The 24,209-nt window shown below is 55.6% G+C and overlaps 1 protein-coding gene and 2 long non-coding RNA genes across 4 annotated transcripts in view; 2 read left to right on the forward strand and 1 right to left on the reverse strand.

Moving 5' to 3' along the window:
- The first annotated feature begins 337 nt into the window (after nucleotides 1-337).
- Nucleotides 338-1,945, forward strand: LOC136786526 (uncharacterized). Its single transcript, XR_010825423.1, has 2 exons — nucleotides 338-474; nucleotides 769-1,945. It is a non-coding gene; the product is annotated as an uncharacterized lncRNA (long non-coding RNA).
- Nucleotides 414-2,701, reverse strand: LOC136786528 (uncharacterized). The gene is made up of 2 exons (XR_010825425.1): nucleotides 1,939-2,701; nucleotides 414-1,010 (listed from the first exon to the last, which is right to left on the reverse strand). It is a non-coding gene; the product is annotated as an uncharacterized lncRNA (long non-coding RNA).
- A 236-nt stretch (nucleotides 2,702-2,937) lies between these two features.
- The window catches only part of PMEPA1 (prostate transmembrane protein, androgen induced 1), a 45,285-nt gene continuing 24,013 nt past the window's right edge, over nucleotides 2,938-24,209 (forward strand). The window contains exon 1 of one of the 2 annotated variants that reach the window (XM_066978610.1): nucleotides 2,938-3,397. In XM_066978610.1, the coding sequence (XP_066834711.1) occupies nucleotides 3,295-3,397 (103 nt within the window). In that variant the 5' untranslated portion in view covers nucleotides 2,938-3,294. The remainder of the gene's footprint in view (nucleotides 3,398-24,209) is intronic. The other variant, XM_066978609.1, reaches the window with a different exon arrangement.

Below are 24,209 nucleotides of genomic sequence, written 5' to 3' on the forward strand. Positions count from 1 at the left end.
TTATGAATTTATCCTTAGCGTTGCACTACAGCGATTATGCAGGGTCATTCAAATCTTTAACTAACGCTCAAGTGCTGCCGTGAGGAATAACAGCAAAGACACCAACGTGACTGCACAGGCAAATGAGTGGTGCTGGTGTGGCAAGGGGCAAGATGCTGTTACAGCCCCGAGTACCCAGAGCAGAGCGATGTGTCTGTGCAATTCACTTTCGAGGACCTCGAATCTTGTCAAAGCTCCCCTGGGTCCCTCCCTTTCCACCGCGCGGAAGGAGGTGAGGCGCGGAGAGCTGCCCCGGCTCACCCTGGGAGCTCGAGAAGCAGGAAGCGCCGCTCTCGCGGTGCCCACGCGCTTCCTGGAGCCAGCAGCGGCGCCTCTAGGGAGAACATAAAAAGAAACCGAGAGAAGCTCAACAGTGACAGGACGCAGGTGCCAAAATCGACAAAAATTGGTGTCCAGAAGTATCGCACCAGCCAGGTAGCGCTCGGCGCTGGTACAGAAGAAACTGAAAAACTGCAGCGGGTTGGAGGGTGGGTAGCGTCAGCACAGGAACAGGATAAGTCATTTAAAGTTAGCTGATGTACTCTAATTTTTACAAGCCCATCTGGGATGACTTTAATTATTTGTTCTTAAATCACGGTGGAAAAATGCTGATTGTTCTTACAGCCACGTGAGTCGTTCAGATGAAATGGGGATAGTGGTAAACAGCGCATTTTTAAACCAGCATCGACTTGCAAACAGTTATTTTTCTTTTCTCTTTTTTTTTTTCAGGAGGGCTAGGACGATGTGTGAACTTGCATCGGCCTGCGTCTGAAACTGGAGCCTCCCTCCACCAAAGCTCGGCAAACTTGTAAAAACTGCCCCCGAACCAGCAGGCTGAATCACGGCGAGGGCGGACGTCTTGCACCGGGCGCTCGGCCCACGGCTCCTCCTGCGTGCCGGGGGCCGCCGGCCCTGACCCCTCCGCCTGTGCCCGGGCTGCTGGGCAAAGCCCTGGGGGCTGCAAAAGGCACCTGGGATGGAGAGAGGACACAAAATCCTTCAGTCAGGGCTTGGACGTGCTGCTGAAGAACAGTTTATTACTTATAGTTGCGTTTGTGACCTTATGATCATTTTAGGATGGGCCGCGTCTGTGTCTTAAAATGTCAGAAAAAATCTGAAAATGTTGGGGTTGGGTCTCTGATACTCAGTCGCCATTTGCTTTACAGTGACACCACCGCGTTTCCAGCTGAATAATAACAAAGCGGGTCGGCACGTAACGCTGCCTGAAGCGGGTGTGCGGCCCGGGTTGCTGCGTGCGCCTCGCTCCGCCCTGGGAGCTGGCCCTCCCGAGGCGGGCAGGCCCTCGGCCCACTCCTCGCCTCCTCACAAAGCGTTTCTAGAAATTTTGCCTGGCACAAAAGAAATTGCAACTGCAGTACCAAGTGGAAGGGACGAAGCCAAAAGGCAGGTGAGCGTCACTCCTCCCACGTCATGGATGAGGAAACCGAAGCTGGGAGCAGGATATAAAAATAGGGTTGGAAGTGCTTGATTCCCGCTCCTTGCGTAGGTTTTTTCCAGGTAATTTTTGGCAAGCCGTTTGTGGACGCTCACAGCGTGCCGGCCACGACTGACGGCAGTCACAGCGATGATTTCTTTCCCAGAACCTCGCCACAGCCTGGGGAGGGGCTGAGCGGGCCCCGAGCCCCCAGCGCCCGCCCGTGCTCCCCGCGGGCCGAGGCTGCTGCCCGCGGAGCGAGCTCCAGGAGGGGCTCCCAGGGGGGCTGCCACATCGCCCCCCGGGCCCCTGGGGTTCGGCAGCGCCTCTGAGCAGCGCCGCGAAGCCGAACCTCGAAGCTCGCTTCCACCCAAGAGGCGCGATCCTCTGCCGGGGCTCCTGCGGATTAGTAAGCGCTGGGAGTTACCATCTGGCGGGTGGCAAGGAGTAAAAGATTAAACAACCTGGCAATTCCTCGTTCCTCCTCTCTGGGCGTTTTCTCAGGACCAGACGGGGCCTCCGGAGTCTTTGTGAAGCGCAGGCGCTTATTTAACGTTGGTTTGTAAATAATCGTGGAGAAAGAAATCCTGGTTTTGGGGAGGGGAATACGAATCGAAGCCTCCCCATGAGCAAAGCGGCGCCGGCCTTGGCACCATCCATCCACCTCCGGCTTTGCACAAGGGTCGGGGTTTTCACGGGGGCACACGCGGCCCTCGCAGTGCAATCCTGGGGGCTCCTCGCCCGTCCCCGACCCCAAATCCCAGCTGTGGGGGCTCACGGGGAGAGGGCACCCCGGGAAGGTGCCGGGGCTGCCTGCGTCTCCCAGGAGCAGCGTTCCCCGAGCAGCAGCTCCTTCGCCCCAGCACGGCGAAGCTGCTTCCAGCGTTTGCATTATAACCCCCCGCTTTCTCAGGTTTATTTCAAAAAAAAAAAAAAAAAAAGGAAAAAAAAGAAAAGGAAAAAAAAAAAAAAGAAGGTTTGACTACACCTCGGCACACCGAGCCCTCGGGGGAGGGATGAAGTTTTTCCCTTTTTCCTCGCTAAAAGCGGCCGGGCTCCATTCTCAGCCTGCCAGAAACCCCCCCGAAATCCGCGCGTTTTGGGGTCCGCGGGAGCAAACAGCGCAACATCGCGGCGAGCCCCCCCCCCGCCCCCAAAACCCCCATTTTTCCCCCCAAATCCCCCCCCCGGCCCCACGTCGGGGCCCTCCCCAGGCGGGGCGCCCCGGGGGGCTGCGGCTTTTGGGGGGGGGGGGGGGGGGCTTGGGGCGAGCGGGGCCGGGCGGGAGCCCCCGGGGGGGGTTACGGGGGGGGGCGGGGGGGGGCGGCGCGAGGGGCAGCCCCCGTCTGGCGCTGACGTCACGGGGCCCGCCCGCGGCTGGCGGCGGCCGCGGGGCCGTGAATGAGCTGCGGGGGGGGGGGGGGGGAGGGGGGGGGCGGGCAGCGACGGCATCGCACCCCCCCAAAAAAAATTAATTAATTAATTAAAGAAAGAAAGCAAGCAAGCGCGGGGCCGCCGCCCCCAGCGGCCCAGCGGCAGCCGAGCAGAGGGGGCTCGGCGGGGCCGTGCCGTGCCGGGCCGTGCCGCTGCGGGGGGGGGGCGCTGCGCCGCGCCGGGTTTTTTATTTCCAATTTTTGCTCGCAGCTGCATTGCCCTCCCCCCGGCTCCCCCCCCGCGCCGAGGAGGAGCCCCGGCTTTATGTGGTGCTGCCCGGAGAGCGCTCGGCGGCCGGGAAGTTCTTTGTGTCGCCGTCGCCTTCCTTTTTTTTTTTTTTTAATTTTTTTTTTTCCTTTTTCCTCCTTTTTTTTTTTTTTTTTTAAATGTATAACTTAATGGGTCTGAACAGCACGGCCGTAGCTCTTCAGCCCAATGTGTCCTGCACATGCAACTGCAAAAGGTCTTTGTTCCAGAGCATGGAGATCAGTAAGTGCCCGTCCGGCTGGGGGGGCGTGCAAGGGGGGGGCGTGCAAGGGGGGGCGTGCAAGGGGTAAGTGTGCAAGGGGGGCAGCCTGCATTGAGTGTGCACGCGTGGGGGGGGGGTGCACGCGTGGGGGTGCACGCGTGGGGGGTGACACGCGGGGTTGGTGCCACTCGTGGGAGGTGACGCGGGGAGGCGACACGCGTGGCCCCGGGGCCACCCCGGCACCGCCGCCTCCCGCACCTCGGGCTCCCTCCTGGCCGCCGGAGCCCCCCCGAGCCGCTCCCCTCCGCCCCCGCCGGGCGGTGCCGGGGGGCCCCGAGCCCCCCTCCCGGGGAGCCGTGCCCGGTTGTCCCGCTTCCCCCCCCCCCGGTCGTCCCCCCTCTGCTGGCCCCGGCCACCCGGGCTGTGGGAGCTCCGGGGAGCGGCGAGGACAGCGCCTGCCCTCCGTGGCCACCGCCGCCTGGCCGCCGCTGGCCCTCGCCCCTCTGGCCACGAAGGGCTCGGAGACGGGGGAGAGCCGGGCCGGGGAACGGGACTCAGCTGGCTGCGGTGGCGCTTGCTGCGGGGGGAAGGGTTTTGGGGTGTCCCGGGCTGGGTGGCACGCCGGGTCGTACCCCGCCGGGCGCCTCGCTGCGTGCCCCCGGACCCGGACCCGATGGGAACTGGCCCAAAACGAGAGCCCCGGGCAGGGGCTCGCCTTGCTGCGCTCCTGGCGCGGCGCCGGGGCAGGCTCGCTCGCGGGGGGCGTAGGGGAAAGTCGGCCCGGCCGTGCCTGCTGCTGCGGGCACAGACTTTGCCCCGTTACCTCCGGCGGGGTTGCGGAGCGGTTTGTTGGGGCCGGCATCCGTCCCTGGCCGTTTCGGGTGGCTTTCGTCCAGCGTCGCCTGCCCCGCGCCTCCTCCGCTTTCAGCCTCGCTGCGTTCAGGTGTCTGCGTCCCGGGGAAGCTCTGCGGGCGTTCGCACACCGGTGCGGAAACGTGTTCCTGCTGAATTTTCGCATAAGCCGTCCCCTTTGTACTGTATGCACATTTAATCTTGATTTAATCTCATTCGTGTTCAGACAAAACTAAGCTGGATTTGCCTGATTTTATTAACGCTGCCGGTACTGAATAGACCATTATTCTTCCCTGACTCGAGCAGGCCGGGCTAGGCGTGCATACCGATGGCGGCGTGTAAATAACGAAGATACAGTTCTTCTTTCTGTCAGCCAGTCAGCGAGCACGAGCTGTGTCCCGCACAGTTACGAGGAGCAGAGCCTTGACTCCGTGTCTGATCGAGGCTCGTGGGTACGGTAAAAGTTGGGGATACGAACGGGCAGCGCCTTTGGGAGGAAAACTTCTCTTCCAGGCTGCTGGCGTGAGGGCTTGTTGGAAGCTCTCCGGCTTTCCCATTTCGTGCTTGGACCTTGCAGCGAGAGCATTTTGGTGCTGCTCTTCTTCTCTTCCCCAGCGTGGGACCGGCCCGGTGGGAGGCAGGTGCCCGGGCTGGGCGCTGTGTGCGTGCCACACCGGGGACATGTGGGACACCCCAGGACCCCTCAGGGTGCCCCTTTTTGGGGCCGGACGGGCCCCGAGCCCCTGGAGCAGATGGCTGCTGTCAGCCGGCCTGTCCCCGTCACCTCCTGGAGCCCGGCACCCAGCTCCATCGCCGCTGCTCTTTCTCCCTTCGTTTCGGCTAGGTTTCGTCGCTGTCGGTGCCTCGATTTGCCTGCTGCCGGCCGCGGGCAGCGCTGGGCTCACCGCTGTGGTACCGGGGGGCTGTGGGGGAGTTGCGGGGGCCGTGACCCCATTGTCCCCTCTGTCTGGTTTCCGTGGGGAGGGCAGAGCTGAGCCTCCTGAGAGAAATTCGTTTTACAGCATTGCTTCCCTCAGACGGCTTGCTTTTATTTACCTTTTCAATACGACTTTGAGGGAACCTCTGGGCAGCTACCACCAGATGCGCTCTCATTTCCCAGCCCAAAGTTACCACGCCGGCATGCTTCGGGAAAGTGGCAGAGCTGTAAACTCTTTTAATTTAACCCTCTAATTAGGTTAACCGTGCAACTGATCCCCAAAACTATTTCTTCGCAGGCTTTGCTCCGCGCGGCGGGCTGCGGCACGGCGGCAGCAGCTGGTCCCTGCGCGGCTCCCGGATTAGGATTAGGATTAGGCCGGGGGGGTTCGGGGAGGGGGCCGGGGCCTGCCCTGGCCGTGCTGTGGTGCCGGCGGCGCTGGGCAGCCAGACGTCTGCGGCAGTGGTCGCTAATCGCCTCGGCGGGGTGACGGAGGTCAGGGGTGAGCTGCGCGTCGGAAGAGTCCGTAAATAACTAATTATTTGGCGCGGCGGCGTGCCTGCCTCCCCGCCAGCTCCCTGCTCGCCCGCAGCGGGCAGCACCGCTGGGTGGGTTTGCCAGCATCCCGCGATCGCTGTCCCTCTGCATCCAGCCCCAGCAGCGGGGACCTGACCCGCGCTAGGGCTGCTTCGCGCCCCAGGGGGTTCTTGCAGAGGGGCTGAGGTGCCCAGGAAGGGCTGGGACGATGGGGCGCCCTGGGAGGTGGCAGGGGTCCTGCTGCACCGTGCGTCCTGCAGAGGTCTGGCTTCTGTGCTGGCCTTAGCTGAGGTGCCGGGGGGGGCCGAGCGAGCTGGCAGGGAGGTTTCTGTCCGAGGCTCCGAGGTTTTCGCATTCTTTGGTTTAATAGCAAACCAAATGCTGGTGGCTCAAGCAGGGATCGCACTCCTTTCCACTTAGGGCTGCTTTTTTGGCAGGTAGTTTCTCCCCTGATGCTGCATCAGTGGCAGTTCCAGGCTCTTTCAGGACGGCGCGTAATACACATTTACTTCTTTTTTCCTCCCCCCTTCAAGTTTTCCCCCAGGAGGTGAGCACCCGCAGGAAAGCCAGGGCTGCCACCGGCCCCTTAGCCGGCCGCAGAGCGTTTTCCCAAAGCGTGCTCAGGTTGTGGCTCTCGGTTTGACTTCGGCCAAACCCAGGAGAATCCCGTGTGTCCCTGGCTGCCTCTCCATCCACGCCGGGCACTGCCTCTCGCCCAGGGCAGCCACGGGGTGCACCCCAGCAGCAGCACCGCGCCCCGGGGTGCGCTCCCACCGTCACCCACCCGGCCGGGGCAGCAGCGGGGTCGTAAAGGCAGGTTTGGTTTTGTGCCCTCGCGCAGCGATGTATTCTGAGCGTTTTATAATCAGGGTTGAATGGGAGAATTAAAAGACACAGAGGAGGAAATGGGAGGAAAAATAGTCTTTTTTTTTTTTTCTTTTTTTTGTTTTCTTCTCCCCTGGGTGAACACCTGGATCGCGTTGCACCGCGCGCCACCGGCGAGGCGGGTCGCAGCCCCGCGACACCCGCGCTCCAGAGGCGCCTCGAATCATGCATAATGCAGCACGGAAACACGATCTGGCTAATGCCTCCTCTTCCCTCGGCATCAGGGTGTATTCGGGAGGGTGTTTGACACAGCAAGTCCTGTTAGGCTGTGTCTGAAGGTGGTGCATCTCCTCCGCCCCCTGAACAAGCCTCTGGCTTGCCTTCGTTTCACCCGGTATTATGCTTTCAGATACTGCCTGTGAGAGCACTGGCACTGAAGAGTGTGTGACATGCAGCACCCCTACTGCCTTCCTTCAAGACAAGAGCTCCCAAGGTGGGATCTGACCCCCCAAAAAAAATTCAGGGTGCTGAATGAGCCTCACAAGTGCTGCTTGCTTTGCAGATGGAGAGAAGAATACCTACCAACACACCTTCCCTCTGCTTATTTATTTCTATTTGCTGTTCCTCACCAAATGTACTAATATTTTTAGCTTTCCAGAGCTGAGAGTTGGCGGTTAGATAAATCCAGCTTTAGAATGAATTTGTAAACCTAAATTATAAATGGATAGACGTGAGGAGACCTTTCCAAGGGAAGTACCAAAATACACGGTGTCACTAATAGGCAGTAATTAGAGTCCAGCTCCTTTCCTGAGTGCAGTCAGTGTGCAGTCATGTCTGTTGGTCTTGTTTCAGGTAACAACAACCGTCAGAATTTGGTAACTCTAATTAGCTAAGAAAGGTCATTTATTTGCAATGGCTTTTCATTTTAAAACCCGACTGCCACTTCGCTTCCTGCAGGGAGATCCGTGCGTGGTGTGCAGTTTATCTAATCAGATCCTTCGGGTTCCCTGACACCGTGCATCTCCTGGTGGCTGATTACATCCGAGGTAATAAAACCTGGCTGGGCAGCTCGCGAGGAGAGCTGTGCAAGGGCCACTTTGCTGCAATTAGCTAGAAACTTTGTTCACACCGTGAGCACACTCCCAGACGTCCATAAAGCAAAGGAATCATTAATGTCGCTGGGGATGTTTTTCGCAGTGCTCATCCCGTCTGCGGGGTGAAATTGCCGCCTGATTATTTTATAATTCTTCTGGGTGGCGGACGTAGGTCGCTCGGCAGGTCCTAGGTGAGGAAACACGTCGGGGATCAGCCCTGCGGAGGCACTGCTCGCGCTGCACCAGGATTTTGGGGCAGGATTCCTCTCTATGGGACCGGGATCTGACCTTGCCTCTCTGCATTTTGGATCCGGTCCTGCGGGCTGCTGCATCGCTGCGGGCTTGGCAGCCCTCGGGGTGCAGGTCCATAGCACGGGCGTTGTGCACGAGACCACCTACCTGCACGCCTCCGAGCGCCGAGTTCTCAGTACTTGAAGAAGTGTTGGGGTAGTGTCTGTGTGCGTACGCAAGCATACACCCCTCTGTGAAGGTTAATTGATTTAGCACTACAAGAAAATAGTTTAAAAAGAACTCGTTAAAGAAGTCATTGGTAACCAGAGAAAGGAGTTTTTGGGTTTTGTTTTTTTTTTTTTTTTGAAGCAGATGGATTTCAGTTGTAGAAGTTTATCGTCCAAATCAGAGGATTTGGGGAGCTATTGAGAGTGAGGAGAGCTTTGATGCTTTGGCAAGGAATACAGCTTCCAAGGCAGCACTTTGATCTGCATTTTAAATGCTTCTTTGTAATGACAGTTTCACAATTTCTTTTCTCATTTTAAGTCAGTTCTGCAGAGGTATGTTGTGAGAGAAAATAGTAACAGCGCACATTATTCCTGTCTGCTTTGCAGCCAGCTGGAACTTGTAGTTCATCCCAGATCTTTTGGCTACTATGGTAAATTTATGATTACACCAAAAAAAGAAATTAGCAGAGATGTTAAATATTATCAAAGCTTTGCAAATCTTTTGAAATATCTCCAGTGTGAAACCTAAGCTTGCATTAGCATTTCTGCTGCAGCATGTTGTACGGTATTTAGCTGAGCTCCCACCTCACATCGCAGGTTCCTGACTTAGCTTTTTTTTCCACCTGGAAGGAGACGTTACCATTTAGCACATGCATCCTTTTAGTCTTCTCTTGCACCCGAAGACCCTGACTCAGAAGCCTTCTGAAGACAGCCTGCTGCTGCTGGAGTGGTGCTGGTGGGAACCTTTTTCTTCCCCTTCTATCTGCTGCACATCCTCAGATAAACTCTGTTTGGAGGGAGGAGGTTGTCATCGCCTACATATTCTTATACAAGAGAGCTCGTTGCCTTTATGTAGTAGGGATGGAGTAGGAGAGGGGTAGGAATTGAGAACGTTTATTAAGGTTTTTGTTTAAACCTCGCGTAGCATCTTTCCTTCTTGTAGCCAGTTTGGGTTGGGTTTACCTCTGTTGGGCAGTGAGCAGCCTTAAGGATGAAGGACAAGTAGGCAAGTTTTCCCAGACTGATGCAGAGCTGTGTAGTCGCTCTTTTTGTCCTGCTTTTGGCCTGTCCTGAGCTCTGACTCCAAGGTGTACGAGGCTGGCAGCTCTGCTCTGCACCAAGTTCAGCTGGTGTGTAGGAGGGCTGCCCGCTTCATCTGCAAGCTCAATGAGCCCGTGAAGTTGGGTCTTAGGTAAGTGCAAAGGGTAGCAGCACTGGGGTGTCTTAGCCAAACAGCACCATGTTTAGCTTGCGTCCTTTTCCAAAACGCCAGTGACTTTGTTCTTTTGGATGCCATCTCTGGTACTCTGCATCCCTCGCTGCTACGGGGTCCTGGTGGGGCGGACACGAGGCGGCGCGGCCGTGGGACTTGTAGGTGCAGCTGTAACACTCAGATGCACTGGTGCGTGTTGTGGGGGTCAGGGCGGCACCAAGTCCCCCATCACCTTTCCATTTTTTAACTGAGCACTACTTTTTGAGTGTGTAAAGTAAGGTAACATTGCTAAGGTTATAACTGATACAGTGTCCCCAATTTTCCCAAGTAATCAGACTTCTGATTCCCAGCTGATGCAAGACCAGGTTTACGCTCCATGTAGAGCAGGGCATGGTTAATCTATTTGTGGTGTATGGCAGTGTTGTCACAGGCTGTGGCGTTACATAAAGATATCTTGCACATCTTCTGAAACTTGCCTCACAAGTTGTCAGTGTTGGTGGCTGTCCACAGTCCTTTCAACTGGTTCACACATTTGTGTTTGGCGTATTCAGTCTCGCACATATCCTTAATAAAATGCCTCTGACTGGCTGATCTTTCACTTGCGGTGTATCTTCAGGATCGTACATCCAGAAATGCAGGTGTTTTTGCACGTGTGAGTTCCCAGATCCATTCACCAGGCCCTGCTCACGCAGGCAGTGACGAGGAGCCGCGCGTGCGGCGTTCTGCTGGCACGAGGCGTGCGCGCTGCAGCAGGTGCAGCAGGATTGCCCGCGTTTGTGAACCTGGCCTAGGCAGCCCAGCAAAGCACGATTTAGCCCTGGAGAATAAGAACAGGTTAAGCCCCAGGCCTGGAACATAGTGACAGTGAAAAGAGGCACTTGCAGAGAAATCGATACAACTTTTCAAGAATCATATGCAGGACGTGGTTTGGGGATTTTTTTTTTCGCTCTCTTCATCCTGCCCAATATGTTAAGTAGCTGGTTTGTTACTCTAACCCCCTACAAATGATTGTCAGTAATAATTCTGTAAAACTATGAATCAACTCTGCATGACTTTGTGCAAATAGACTGAGTAATTTCTTTGTTCTTTTCTTCTTACTTTGTAATTGGAGTCTGTAAAAGCCCAAAGGTTTGGTCTTGTGGAAAGCATGATTCATTTATTGGTGTCTGTGCCGACTAGTTATCTTTCAGTAATTCCAGAGTGCTGCTACAAGCCAAGAGTGATTCATACATGGCTAAGTGCACAAACAAATGGGGTCATGGCCATCTGCAGAAACTTTTCTAATCTATTTATGGTATCGGAGAAAGAAGTGGGTGTATTAAGGATGATGGAATAGGTGTCAATTACATTAGTGAATATAACCAGTTAAGTAACACTAACCATTACTCAAAAAACACATCTGCTCCTTGCTAAAGATCACTACAGGAGGTTCTGTTTAAATGCTAGCATAGGTCTGATACGAGAAAGGGATTGAGTGTCTAGCATGTTTCCTAAGGAACTCACCATCGGAATGGCTTTGGTAGTCTCCTCTACCTTCCTTGAGATTCAGACGATAACGTGCGCTGTGTGTGTTTGTAGTAGCAAAGCCCTGGCCTTTGCCGTTGCAGACCTCAGCTATTATATCCTTCACATGCAGAATTTGGCTTAATACATAATTAACTTGTGGTTCATGATGATTGATAGCATTTCTCATTTGCACATCATGCAGAATGGCTGCACGATGTCTCAGTGGGGACGGTGGTGGCCAGGTGGGCTGTCTCTCCTCCCAAATGCATCCTCGGTGCTTCTGAATCTCGGAGGGAAGCAGACCTGCGTCTTACGAGGTGGCTTTCTTCTACCTCTGTGCCATTTTACTAAGTGTGAGAATGAATTTTCCCCTCTGTAACTCTGATAACAAAAGCAGTTCTGGCTGCACCCGCTTCAGAATCGCTTTGTTCAGGTTTGGGTGTTTCGGTTTGGGTTAGGCAGCATTTGCTCGTGCCATGCACTTGGGTGCCTGAGTTGGCTGAGACCTGCACGGCGCACGGGGGCTTTGCACCTGAGAGGAGTGTACCCTACCAGACCTTGTGCTTGCAGAGCTCGTGGTGCTTCAGAAACCTCTCGTGGCTGTGGAGGCGAGTGGAGCGCAGCGAGCGCTGCACGATCTGGCCGTGGATGTGGCCCCGAGCCCCCAGGCCCTGCCATGCTCAGGTGCCGCTGGTGTCTGGAGGACTCCAAGCACAGAGCTCCTGGACTTAGATTTCTGTACGTTGAATTTAAGCATTGGTGCTGGCCAAAAAGGTGGAAGAATTTGGCAATGGGACTTTGTTGTCCTTTGGCTGAAGCTGGGAAGGCTTTGACCATCCTGCTGCACGTTTGCAGCATGCGCTCACAGAGGGGACCGGGACACGGACGTGCGTGGTGTGCTTCGGAGAGGGAAGTGACCCCGACTGCTGCCCACAGGACTGACGAGCCTCTTCTGATGGCTGAACGCCTTTCTCCTCCTGCCCTTGCTTTATTTAAGTCAACAGATTGTGTAAGCCGCATGCTAGCTTTACCTGCAGGGCAAGTGGGAAGGGAGCGGTGCCATTTGGATGAGTTCCTGAAGACATCTAAGCGCTGAGCACTGAGACCAGCGTTCCCAAGCCCCGCTCCCCACCACCGTCCCTCTGAAGCCACTCGCCGCCTCCATCCATCCACCCGCAGCGCTGCCCTGGACGAGTCCTGGGAAATCTGTGTGCCCGTGGGGCTGTGTGTGGGCAGGCTGGGAGAGAGAGTCCCCCCGTAGCGTTCCCGTTGAGCGCTCTGATCGTTGCGCTTCATGCTAGTAACAACACAAAATGCCCCAGAAGTGATGCTGTGCCCCCAGCCTCGCACACCTCACCCGTGCTGCCCTGCCTGCGGTGCTGCCGGTCGTGGAGCTGCCAGCTCGAGGACACCGGCTTGCTGCTAGGGCCTTGGTGGGGAATCAGAGCTCAGTGCTCTGGTGTCAGTCTTGTTCTTGGTGCCGTTGGTGTCCCCAGCTGGCCCGGGCTGCGGGAGCCCTGTGTCCCTGCCAGGGGATGTCACGCTGCTTTCCTAGAGGAGCAGTTCCAGCTCTGCCCATGATTTTCTGCCCTTTCCACCACTGCTGGTATTGTGGTCTCCTGGCTTCAATGACCTGGTCCCGTTGTGTGCAGGTCAGGCTCGTTGGTACTGAGCTCTGAAGGTGCTTTGGCCTGTTAGGTGCTACCGTTAGGACCCTTAAGGAGCAACGTGATTTATGGACACTTGCTTCACACAATGTGGAGTAAAATAATATTAAGTTGTGATAATTTTCCATATAATAAACAGGAGTCTCTCTTCTGTTGTTATGGCTATATTAGTGTAACGGGAATTTGCTTGAATTTGCAGATGCATTTTTCCATTTGAGGATGCATTTTCCACAGAGTGTCTTCCACTCCAGCATGCTCACATACACACACGTAACAGCTTAATGATACCAGTCGTTGGCTTGTGGTGCCATGAGCGTTTTGTGTTTCTCTAGCATGGCTTACTCGTGGCAGCGTACATCGATCGCTCCTTTCTCAGCTCGCGCAGCGAAGGCAAGCGGAGGCTGCCCTGCGGATGGCCCAGAGGCTGCCTGAGGAGCGAGGCTGGGTCTGGTGCAGGTCTGCGCGCTGGGTGCTGTGCGGGACAGCCCACGGGGTTCTGCACCTCCTGGGTCTGCTGGTGGCTCGTAATCCTCTGCATCCTCTTGGGTTTTCTCGGTAAATACTTCTCGGCGTCCATTGACTTGCCACCCGGGCCTGAACAGTAAGGAATGATAAACGTGATGGACAGTCTCAATTTAAAAGATTTGCTCTCTGCTTTTTATTAGTGCAGCTTTTTTTTTTTTTTTAAACAAACAAAGATGGCTGCATTTATATAACTTAAGTTCAGAAAGTAGCCCTTTCAGACTGGGGGGCAGCATGGCTGCGAGGGCTCAGCCCAGCTGGTGTGGCTGGGCAGCAGGGGAAGGCTCACACCAGGCTTACAGCCCCGTGCGGGTATTCAGGGATATCCCTTTTGACTTGACCGCAGGGTTTTGCTGCTCTTCAGCCCAAGTGCACTCCAGGCTCAGCAGGTTCACAGCTCGGGAGGTGCTTTTCATCCCTTCCCGTCCGCTGACTGCTCTCGGCGGGATCACGCTGTATCTCGCAGCCACGTGTCTTCCTTGGTTATGCTTCCAGAGATTCGCAGACCCACGTTCAGGCTCTATTAAATTAAGCAAAGCGACCTTTAAAAATCCACATTTCAAGTGGAAGGAATGCTTTATGTAATGCAGGGGTATGCGAGGGGACCTAAATACAAGCTTAAATTGGCTGTTACAAAAATAGGTGTAATTGTTTTTCTGCGCAGCGATTTTACGGCCTCTGACTTCAGTGTCCCGATGAAATCCTACATCCAGTCTGCTCAGGGGATGGGGCCACGGGGGGGCTGAGGAGCCACACCATGGGACTGGCTGTAGGAACAGCCTTGCCCTGGTTTGCTAAATCAGATTTATCTGTCGTTTGCTGAGGCACTGTTTTGTTTGGAAGGTGGCTGGAGCATCGGTTCCACCTCGCCCGTGTTTGCCCCTCAGGCTCGTCCCGCAGCACCGGGGCTGGCAGGGACACAGGGTGTCATTTTTAGGGCTGTAAGGGCGAGCAGGTGAGAAACGGGTTGTTCCTGCAGCTGTGCCCTCCTGACTGCGAGCATGCCAAGAACCGCAGCATTGTTTTCCAGCCCGATCAATGCAGCTAGTTAAAGCTGGATAATTTCACGGCTGTAGGCACTTCTGTGGGCTTGGAGGAGAGCGGTGGCTTTGTTTGCCCCAGAGCTGTCACCCAGCTGCTCTGGGACTGGGAGCCCGAGGAAGTGAAGGGTGTCGTGTTTTGACCCTGCATCCTTACAGCAGTCCAGCTAGCCTTTCCTCTTTCTATATGTGAAGCCTTTCCGTTCTTCCGTTGGGAGAGACAGAGCGTCGGCTCTCTTGGGTAACAACTGGCCCTTCCTCTCGTGGCCAGCTGGTCCCCAGGTAGCTCCTCTCCGCAGGCAGCAAGGCTCCTCTGAATCTTCCTGGCAGGAATTGGAGGAATGATCATTTCTTGGAGGTATCTTCAGCCGGTTAGGACTTAGAGTTGGTTTTCTTTTGAGCTTACTAAAGGTCTTGCAAGGAGGAAAACTCGTTTGCTTTCCTAGGAGTGTCTTAGCCAGCACATGGGAGGAAAGCCTGGCACTGAGAGAGGGTGGAAGAAGCTGAGATGTGATTTGTTTCTTCTTTGGAACTATCCCTTTTTAACTGCCCAAACAGCATTTCAAAGAAAATCTCTGCTCTTCTCTATCTTCTTCCAGCATTGTAATTCTATATAATCACTTTTCTTTCTCAAAAAGAATAGGGCATGATTTATCTATTTTTTTGCAGAGGCAGGAAGGGATAAATTCCAGATGTTGCTGGTGTACACTTTTTGCCTCTGTTTAATGTTTAGTGGCTTTCAGTAAATACGCTGCGAGAGGTGGGGCTGATGTTTTTATTCCAGGCCGAATCATCCGCAATAAATCCCATCTGCCGACGGGGGAGCATATCTTGGCTGGGCGCTGGTGCGGTTACGAGCTGCTGCTGGCTGTCCGGCGTTGCAGAGGCGGTGGCCAGCAAAGCCTTGCACGCTCGGGAGCGCGTTGCCCACGGTCCATGCAGTGAAGTTGCGAGTGGCGATGAGAAGCAAAGCCTGAGGGTGGCCCGAGTGCTCCTCTGGGGTCTTTGCCCTCGCTGCTTCAGGGCTTTGCCGTCCCCTTCCCACCTTGCTGCTGTGCTCTGCAGGAAGCGCCGCGTGCGCAGCCCCGCGCAGACCCCACCGCTCGGCACCACGGGCGCTTCTGCTTTCAGCCAGCTTGGCGGCACCCGTGTCAGTGGCACCCCGATGGCCCCACTGCTGGCACGGGGCTGGCTCCTGCAGCCAAGCCTCGCCACGTCAGCGCCCGCGGTGCTTTTGCCCGCTTTTGGGAATCTTTTTGCGAATGCAACCAAAAATCGTTTTCCGGCAAGTGTTGCACAGAGGCATAGCGGGACAAACGTGGCTTGCTCCGTTCCGTGCTTCGTGTCGTCGCTTGTTTGACCAAGAACATCTTCGTTGTGCCGGCAGCCAGGTCAGTTGCACAACTGGGGTCAGACAAAGCCGCAGGCAGGTGCTGGTCCAGCCAGCCCAAGTGCTGGGGTTGCGGCCACAGGAGGGCTGCGGGCACTCTGCCCTGCTCCTCAGCTGATGATTGCATTTGATAAAGAAAACAAAGGTTATGTGTGAATGGAGGAAAGGAGGAGAGCCGGCGCTGGCTCAGGTCAGGGTCAAAGCACTGACTTTAAACCTTGCTCCTTCAGAGTTTGATTTGCGTTTCAAAAGTTGGCAAAACGCATGGGGGAAACGAACGGCCAACTGTGAGCACACGAGAGGCAGGCAAGTCCAGAGGGAGGCAGGGAGCGGCTTCCTAAAATCCCGCCTGACTTTGGAGAGTCCAGGCTCGCTGCTCCCATGTTGCCAAAACGCCCCGGGCGGTAACACCACACGCTGGGCTCCAGCGTCGCCTCGGCTCCAGCTTGTCCTTGCCGTGAGCATCGCCCTGCGAGGGGCAGGGGCTGGCTGCTACCTCCTGCTGCCTCCTGCCCTTCCCTCACCGGGGAACGGCCGGTCCTGACCCTGCTGGCTGCACACACAGCGAGGAGCAGGAGGAGGTCACGGCTTATTACCACGAGGCAGCGTTGGGCTCGGGAGAATCCCTTTCCTTTCCTTCCCATCCCGATAAATGCCGGTGCCGCTTCCAGCTCAGGTGTGTGCCCACACACCGGATCCGTCAGCTGCTCATTGCCCTGTCCATACCAACGCAGGCGACCCCTTGCCTTGGCACAGCAACATTTTCCTGCCTCCTGAGCACAGAGAATCGATTTACGATACCTCCGAGCTCCTTCCTCTAACTCAGCATGACTAAAAAGCAGCGAGCTGGCCGGGCCTGCGGGTCCCGAGCTGCTTAGCTGCTGCAGTAATTTACAGCCACTTGCTGACCCTTCATCTTTTCCTGGGGTGAGAAAGTTGCTTGTGTCTGCCCTCTCGGCTGCGCGGAAGATCCCGTCTCCAGCCCCGCAGGGAGCACTGACGGGTTTCTGCCACCTCCTCAACCCCTCCAGGCCCGTGCTGCGGCCTGCGAGCCGGGGCAGCCGCGGCGCTGCCAGCATGCTCCCAGGTTAAAGGTCTCTTTGATAGGCCGGTAGGACTTCAGAATCCGACTGTGGCAGGTACTAATTAGTGCCGTTATCAGCGACAGACGGTCCTTATGGGCTCCATAAAAAGGCTACGTGTGCAGGTGCTCCCCGCAGAAATCCCCTGCGGGATGGCGTAGCGGCCGGCGTCCCGCGGGCGCTCCTGAGCCTTCGGCTTTTGCTGGGTGTCCGCAGGGACTCGTGCCCGTGGTCACATCATGTCTGCGAACGCTGAGGCGCTGCTAACCGACAGCCCGGAGAGAAGTAAGGGATTGTCTTTTTTTTCCTAACTTTTTGCTGCGTTGTGCCTCATGTAAAATGCCTCTGGTGTCTCTGCTAGAGTTTGTGCAGGGCTCGGCCGGGGGCCTTCACCCCACGGCTCGGATGGCTCCTGGCAGAGACCACACCAGGGACAGGAGCTCCGGTGCTGCTGGACGTGGCGGGGAGGTCTCTGGGGTGGGCTGAGCGACCCTGAGCACTTTGTGGGCCTTTGTAGGGTTTCAGCGATTCGTCGGGAGAGTCGGCTGGCAGCGCTGGGGGAGAGCGGTCCCAGGAGGGCCCCGTGCGCTGGCACAGTCGGGAGCTTGGCCAGCACCTGCTGGGGTGGAAAAAGAGAGTGGGGTGGGTACTGAGAGCGGGATGGGGCGGCTCGTGTCGGGCTTGGAGCTCCTGGGGGCTGTGGTGGCTGCAGGTGTCCCTGGGGCCACCGTGGTTGGCTGCAGGGGGACCTTACGCGAGCCAGCCCCCGGCGTGGTGGCTCCCGCAGGGACGGGAGCTTTCTGCTTGCTTCCAAGTGTCCTGAGGCTGCTGCTTAATTTAGAGACATCTCCAGGGTCTGTGTGTCTTTTGAAGCAAGAGTTTTGTTCCGTTTGTCATTGCTCAGGTACGCTAGTGACCAGCTTTACAGAGAGGAAAAAGCTTCTGCGTATCTGTGAAATTAGATCGACGACCTGACTTTTTTCAAGACTCTCGCTGAGGGTGGAAGGGGCTGCCTGTGTTCAGGGCGGACAAATGGAGGCCTCAGGAGCCCGGCTGAACCAGCCTGGGGTTTCAGCTGAATCAGTTTGCAAAAGAGCCTTTGCTGTATTACAAGACATCATCGCTGCATTTATGGGTCTCTCTCCCAATTTAGATTTGAGTTTTGAGTTTTTGAGTACCTCAAAAGTAAGGCATCGTTGCCCAGATGTGGTATGCCAAGCCTGCTAGAGAAGAAATGACTAAATAAAGTGTTAACAAGTGCTGAATAAATGATTTTAAAAACAGCTAATCAATTGTTATAGAGCCTAGGAAGTCAATAGAGTTTATGACCTTGGCTTATAACCACACTTAGATCTTTAACGTGCTCGTAATACCTACAGAGCATTCATTAGGCTTTTATCAAGCATTTATCAGCAAAAGTCATAATCTAAAATGAGACAAAAAAGAATTATTATTTCAGCTGTGGTTCTTAAAGCCTGACGGCACAATTTGGTTGTGCAGCAGGACGGTCTTTGCTAGTGCACGAAGGCTGCAGAATGCCACCGTGGCGCGAGGAGCGTCGTGGTGGCAGCGCTGCACCTGGCTGGGGCACGCCGGGGAGCAGGACGTGCCGCATCTCGTGGTGACGCCTCGAACGGCAGGCCTGGGGGTATTCGTTGCTTCTTGTCAGAGCTCCAGTGTCTCTCGTGTTGTTACCTTGCAGGAGGTGGTCGCGGTTGCGTGATGGCTGTACAACTTGCACCGTCGCCTTGCCCTGTGATTTGGGAAGGCATGTGAGCAGGGAGCTCTTCTGGCCCCGCTGCTCTTCCCGATTTACCCGGCCTTCCCTGTCCCACGCTGTGTGCGTGTTTGTGCCGTGGGGAGGGAGGCAAAGATGCAAGTGCGAGCACGCAGTTCTCTTAGAATATAAATAGCAAAAATACATTATTATGTTTTTCTTTTGGGTCGAGTCATTCCCTACAGTCTCCAGTCTCTTTTGTCACACACTTAGGAGGTTTTTATTCCTACCAGATGGATATTATTTGCAGTGGGGTGCGGGACATTTCAGTAACCTTGCTGCCAGCTTCATTGTGCGGCCCAGCGAGGAGCTGCGTTTTCAGACCTCGGTGCCTGCGCAGAGGCGGGGGAAACCTCTGTGGGCTTTGAAACGCTGCCGTCTGCACGGCTCGGCTCCCGCTATCAGATGGCTTTCTGCCTCGCCTTTGTTGTCTGGGTCCTTGTCTGCAGCTGCAGCGTGCCCGGCCGGGACCAGGAGCCGTGGCTCGGGGGGAGCTCGGGGTGTCCCCGCAGGGAAAGCCAGCGGAGAGGTGGGATGGGGGCGCAGGACCCGGGGCACAGCCCAGCATGGGCTGGGTGGTGGCAGCATCAGACAAGGCTGGCACCACGGGGGACCCCTGCCCGAGCCTCCACGGTTGCAGGGCTAAGTCCCTCTTACATGGGGTCCAAGCAGATCCTGAGCACCGCTGCTCCCCAGACCGACCCGAGGGGGACGAGCTTTCACTGGGCCTTTTTTTTTTTTTCCTCTAGTCTTTAAACTATTCCGCTTTCCCCCTTCTTCCTGGTGACTGCTGGATGTCTCCAGCATGGATGCCAGGCTCTAAGTTGTGTAAATCAGACATGAATCCCTACTACCAGGAGGGGCCCGGTTTGTGGTGCTTAGGGACATGGTTCAGTGGTGATACTGGTGGCAGGGGGACGGTTGGACCAGATGATATTGGAGGGCTTGTCCGACCTCAATGATTCTGTGATTCTGCAGAGCCTCTGCATCTGTGAGGGACAGCCAGGAGAGCCCCGGGGGGCACAGGGGGGCACAGTGAACCCTGTGGGGCCTCGGTGCCTGCCCTCCTGCTTCTCCTGGGTGCTGGCCTCGGGGCAGGGGCGCAGAGGGAAGGGAGGAGATGCTCTCGCTGAAGAGCTGCTCGCCTGATTTAGGAGGAGATGCACTTCAAAGTAAAAGGGTGAGGTGGAGGCCTTCCATAAAAAGTGTAACTCGGTGCGAATGCCTTGCCTGTTGATTTCTTAGCGGTTTGGGTAAAACCCGTCCAGCACTCAGACCTCACCTGATCCCAAAGGCTGGGCGCTGCTCCCCTGCAGCGCTCCCTGCTGAAATGCCCAGCTGCACCGTCCTTTGTGGCGCTGTTGTCAGTTTGGGTATTTTGTTATATTAGTCTAAAAGGGTTTGTTTCCATAGCTGCGTGCCGCTGATAAAGCCTCGCTGTAGGACCTGACAGTCTTCCTGTGCATGCGTACCAAAAATACTCCGCAGGCGGCCGGCTGGCAGGTGCCGGGCCCCGAGGGCGCGCTGGGTGCTGACCTGGCGACGGCTGCGGGGTGGCTCGGGGTGCCCCGGGGTGTCCTGGCTCCGTTGCTGCTGGAGGGATGGAGTTTTGGAGATGGGGTAGGGAGTGGTGGGGAGAAGAAGGTCAGGCCCTCTTTAAAGTGCGTTGGGTGAAGGATTGGTGCCAGCTGGCTGCAGGAGCAACCAGACTCCCCCCTCGCTCCGAATTCATCAGGTTCGACTCCAGCTGTTGTTTCACCTCGCATTGGGAGCGGGTGGGCTTGTAACAGCTCCACAACCAGTCTGAGCTGCTGGGGGAGGTTTGCTTGGCCGGTCCCTGTGCTGCTGGTCACCCCTGCAGGACCAGCATGGGAGCTGTGGGCCCTGTGACCAGATGATGTGGCTACCACTTGTCCCACTTGTCCCCGGTGTTTGCCAGTCCCGTGCTGAGCATCCTGAGCCAGGAGGTGCTGCGGTGCCCGGGGTGCTGTGGCACATCTTGCAGCACTTTCTGTGCAGGATCAGCCCCCCCTGCCCGGTGGGCTCTGGGTGCCTGCTGCAGCCCGTGGCACCGGGGCCTCTCCGGGGAGGCCGGGTCGGGTTCCCCTCCATGCAGCACCGGGCACGTCTGAGCCTCCGTCTGGTCTCTTCTAATGCACGGCTCTAAGCACTCGGTAATAGTGTTTTCTTTCTGGCAGAGACGAGGGAGGGCTTTTAATAGGTCTTTTGTTTTCCCTTCCTGCAGTTCTCTGGCAGTAACTTGCCATTAGCTCTAGCACTTATTTGGGGTATTTGCGTGGCACGACATCTCGCTGAGTATTTTTACACGAGGGGACCTCCGATGTGGAGAAGCAGATCGGCTGCCCGGGGTCGCACGAGGGATGTGTCAGAGCTGGGTCTGGGGTTCAGCCTTCCTGACTGCTGACTGCTCCCTCGGCTTGGCGGATAGGGAGCATTTTGGCTCAGCCCCTTTCACGGCGATGAACAGCGAAAGCAGAATGCGAAGGCTTCGTGGAAGACACTGCGCTGCTTGCCCTCTCTGTCGGCAGCCTGCGCTGGACCGAGGAGCCGGGGTGGTTGCATTTAGACGAGGTGATGCCCGGAGGCAGAGGGCATCCCAGTGGGGTTTGCACTGTGAAATCCCGCAGGTTGGACGTTCCCACTGGGCCCTGTCCCGGAGCTGCTGCCAAGCCATGGGCAGGGGTTTGGGCTGGCACCTCGCGCCTCCCTCTTCCATCCTGCACCACCACCGTGCAGGACGGGCTCAGGATGCTTCCCCGGCCGTGTGTTGGGAAGGGGCACGGCCAGGGTGCGCCCCGCTGCGGGGCAGGGATGCTCGGCTGGGGTGGGGACGCCCTGTGGGGAGTTACCCCGCGACCCCAATGTGTGCGGATTTAAAGTCGCCCAGGCAGCGCCCGGAAAGAAATGTGCTTTTGAAATGCAGTCGGGATCACCCCCACTCCAGCTCTCGCAGGCACAGATGCTCAGCTGACACCAGCTAAATAAAAACCTTTTAGCCCATGCCAGGAAGTCTAGAGCAAACTGCCAAAAAGCATCTAGGACCAAGACACAAAACCAAGTCAGGCCTGAGCAAAGCACTTAGAAATAACGGATGGAACTGATGGGCTTCTGTCTCTTGAATTTTAGCACATGAGATGCTTCAGTCTCGGGGTTTTGTTGAAATAGAATAGTGCAATTTTAAAGGGTTTCGGTAGACGCAAAGCAAATAAGTCCCCTCGCAACCAAGGGAAGATTTTTTTTCCTTAATGAAGACTTGACGTGAAGCAATTGTGATCCCCCCCATCACTGCACTCCCCAGCTTTAAATCCAAGATGAGTTTTGCTGAAGGAGAACGTTCTTCGTGTAGCTTTTAGCTATATTTGGAGATGGGACCCAAGCCCTTGCCGTGTGTTTGTGTCCCCCTTGTCCTGGCCGCGTGCTCCTGGTGCTGCAGTGCAGGAGAGGGGCCTGCTACGTGCACAAGTTGGTAGCAAGGTTCTTGCAGTTTCTCTTTTTTTCTTTTCCTGACAAGAAGACATAACAAAAAAATTGGCAGGCTCATACTTTTTATTATTGAATTAAAATCTATTAAATACTAACCGAGAGCCAAAACCTGAAATCCTGATTAGGCAGTGCTGTCGGTGAAGTGAAATGCGTCTGGATCTGGCGCTCTCCTGCATCCCGTGTGTATGTGCGTGTGCATTGTGTGAAGAGCGAGCGTATGAAACTCAAATAGAGGTTTTAAATAGGAATAACCCTGGCAGCTATTTCTCAGTGAATCCAAGGCTGCGATGTGTCTGGCTCTTGCCAGCAGGAATTGCAGAGGCAGCTCGTGCACGCCCCGTGGCTGATCTGACAGCTGCAGCGCCGGGGCCGGTTCGCAGCCCGAGTGCTGCTAAGCAGAAGCGATGGGGTTTACGCGGAGCAGGTCCGTGCCTGGGGATGTGCTGCTGTGCAGAGGGCCCCTGGGATCCCGGCGAGCCTGGCTGGCTCCTACCTGATCCCGGTGCCCTGAGCGTGGAGGGAGGGGACGAAGCTGGTGGCACGGGGCTTGCAGAGCGTGGCTCAGAACCAGTGGCGTTGCCCTGTCCCTGCTGGGCTTGGTGTTCCCATGTCTTGCTGAGGAGTCAAAAGCAATAATAGTAAACAAAAAATTAAGTTGCGGGCACTCACTGGAGAGTGACCCGCCGGAGAGACCCGTGGGGTCGGATCCTGCACCAGGTCTGCAGCCCCTGGAGGCAACCCTGGCAGAAATCCCACAGTAGTGCGCAGAGCAAGGTGTCTCCATGGCCTCAGGCTTCACCCTGCCGGGGAATACACGGCATGGGCACGGCTGGGCGACTCCTGATAGGACTTGAGCTCTGCTAAAAACCTTTAAAAAGGCTTCCTGAAGTCTGGTCTGTTGGCCACAAGGCATGCGGGGTGCTGGATGGCACGTGCCCCAGGAAGATGTCCGTGGCACCTGCGATGGGATGAGGGATCCTGTCTGTGTGGGGTGAAACGGTGCTAAATTAAACCCTCCGTAAGGGGAGGAAAGCATCCAGCCCCGTTCTTTACTGCTCATTTTAGTAATTTCTTCCAGATAACCTACACATCTGTGTCAGTGCAATTAAAAGAGAAATTCTGCCTAATGAACAGTTGTAGCCCTTGGGCTATTGCGGAATGAGCAAGTGAAGTTGGAAACAGTCTTATTAAAATAATAATTAAGAAACAAGGGTGGGGAGGCAGAGGGAGGCGCAGCGAGGTGGCGGTGGGATGCAGTAGGGCGAGGAGCTGAGGGACGCTGCAATCAACCCGCTGCTGACCTTGTGGTGCTGCTGCCCCTGCCCCAAGGGAACATCAGTGGGGTGTGGGTGCAGCGGGGGCTGGCCGTGCCCCCCACACCTCTTATCCTGCCCGTGGGTTTGGCTCGACCTGTGGCACAGCCAAGCAGAGCCATGGGGCCCCAGCCCCCCGTAGCAGAGGTGACCTGGCCGCAGCCCCACAAGCACGCTCGCTGCTCGCCGATCCGCCGTGGGCAGCCTTGGTTGGGGCTGCTGAGCCGTATTTTGCATATATCCTCTGAGATCTGCGACAGCTGATAAAGCTCAGCAAGGGAGGAGAGTTTCTTGGGTTAGACAGGGTTGTATCTGCTTTTGTTTTTTTTTACAGAAAGCTGTCCTTTGTCAGGAAAAAGTAGGAATGCTGCGTGCACCCCCATCGTTTGCAGCGACTTTTCTTGCTGGGTCGCTGTCCTGAGGACAGCGCCTGCCCAGGCTGAATCGGCAGTGATGGAGACTGGCCAGTTTGCTATGTGAGACAGTTTCACCCTTCTGCTTTCAAGTAAATAAAAAAATAAAAAGTCCTTTTCAGCGTTAACCCTTTGAGTTTTAATAGCGTCTCTCCACAAATCCTTATTTTGTAGCAATTAATGCTCGAAGCTAGCTTTTTAAAACTTAACCACTCCTCTGTAGAAATGCATGTGGCCACAAAGATAGCGATGTCTCAGAGTAACAATAAAAAAAAATAAGCAAATGCCAAACAATGCTGCTGGAATGGTACATCGGAATGATTTTAGTGGGATTTAGATCTACAAGCTATGGAGGTTTTTTGTTGTTTTTCTTTCTTTCTTTCTTTTTAAATGGTTGCGAACCAAAGTGATTACTTATCATTTTCGTTTTAACTCCATCTGACAAATCGTTTTAGATGGAGAAAGCAATACTGCATCTTTAAATGGCTACTCTGTCAGCGCATCTTGCAGGGCTTTAAATGCCCTTTGTTATCGCAGTCTAGACAGGACGCAGGCGGAATATTTGATACGTTATAAGGCAAAGATTTGACAAGGTTGAATTAATTTACTGGCTTATTTAAAACGGTATTTCAAAACATTTTTCTTTACAAACTTGTCTTTCTCTCTCTGCCTATATATATTTTTTTCAAAGTTAGTGCCGTA

The sequence above is a fragment of the Anser cygnoides genome, chromosome 16 (assembly GCF_040182565.1).
Source record: "Anser cygnoides isolate HZ-2024a breed goose chromosome 16, Taihu_goose_T2T_genome, whole genome shotgun sequence".
NCBI classification, from domain to species: Eukaryota; Metazoa; Chordata; class Aves; order Anseriformes; family Anatidae; genus Anser; species Anser cygnoides.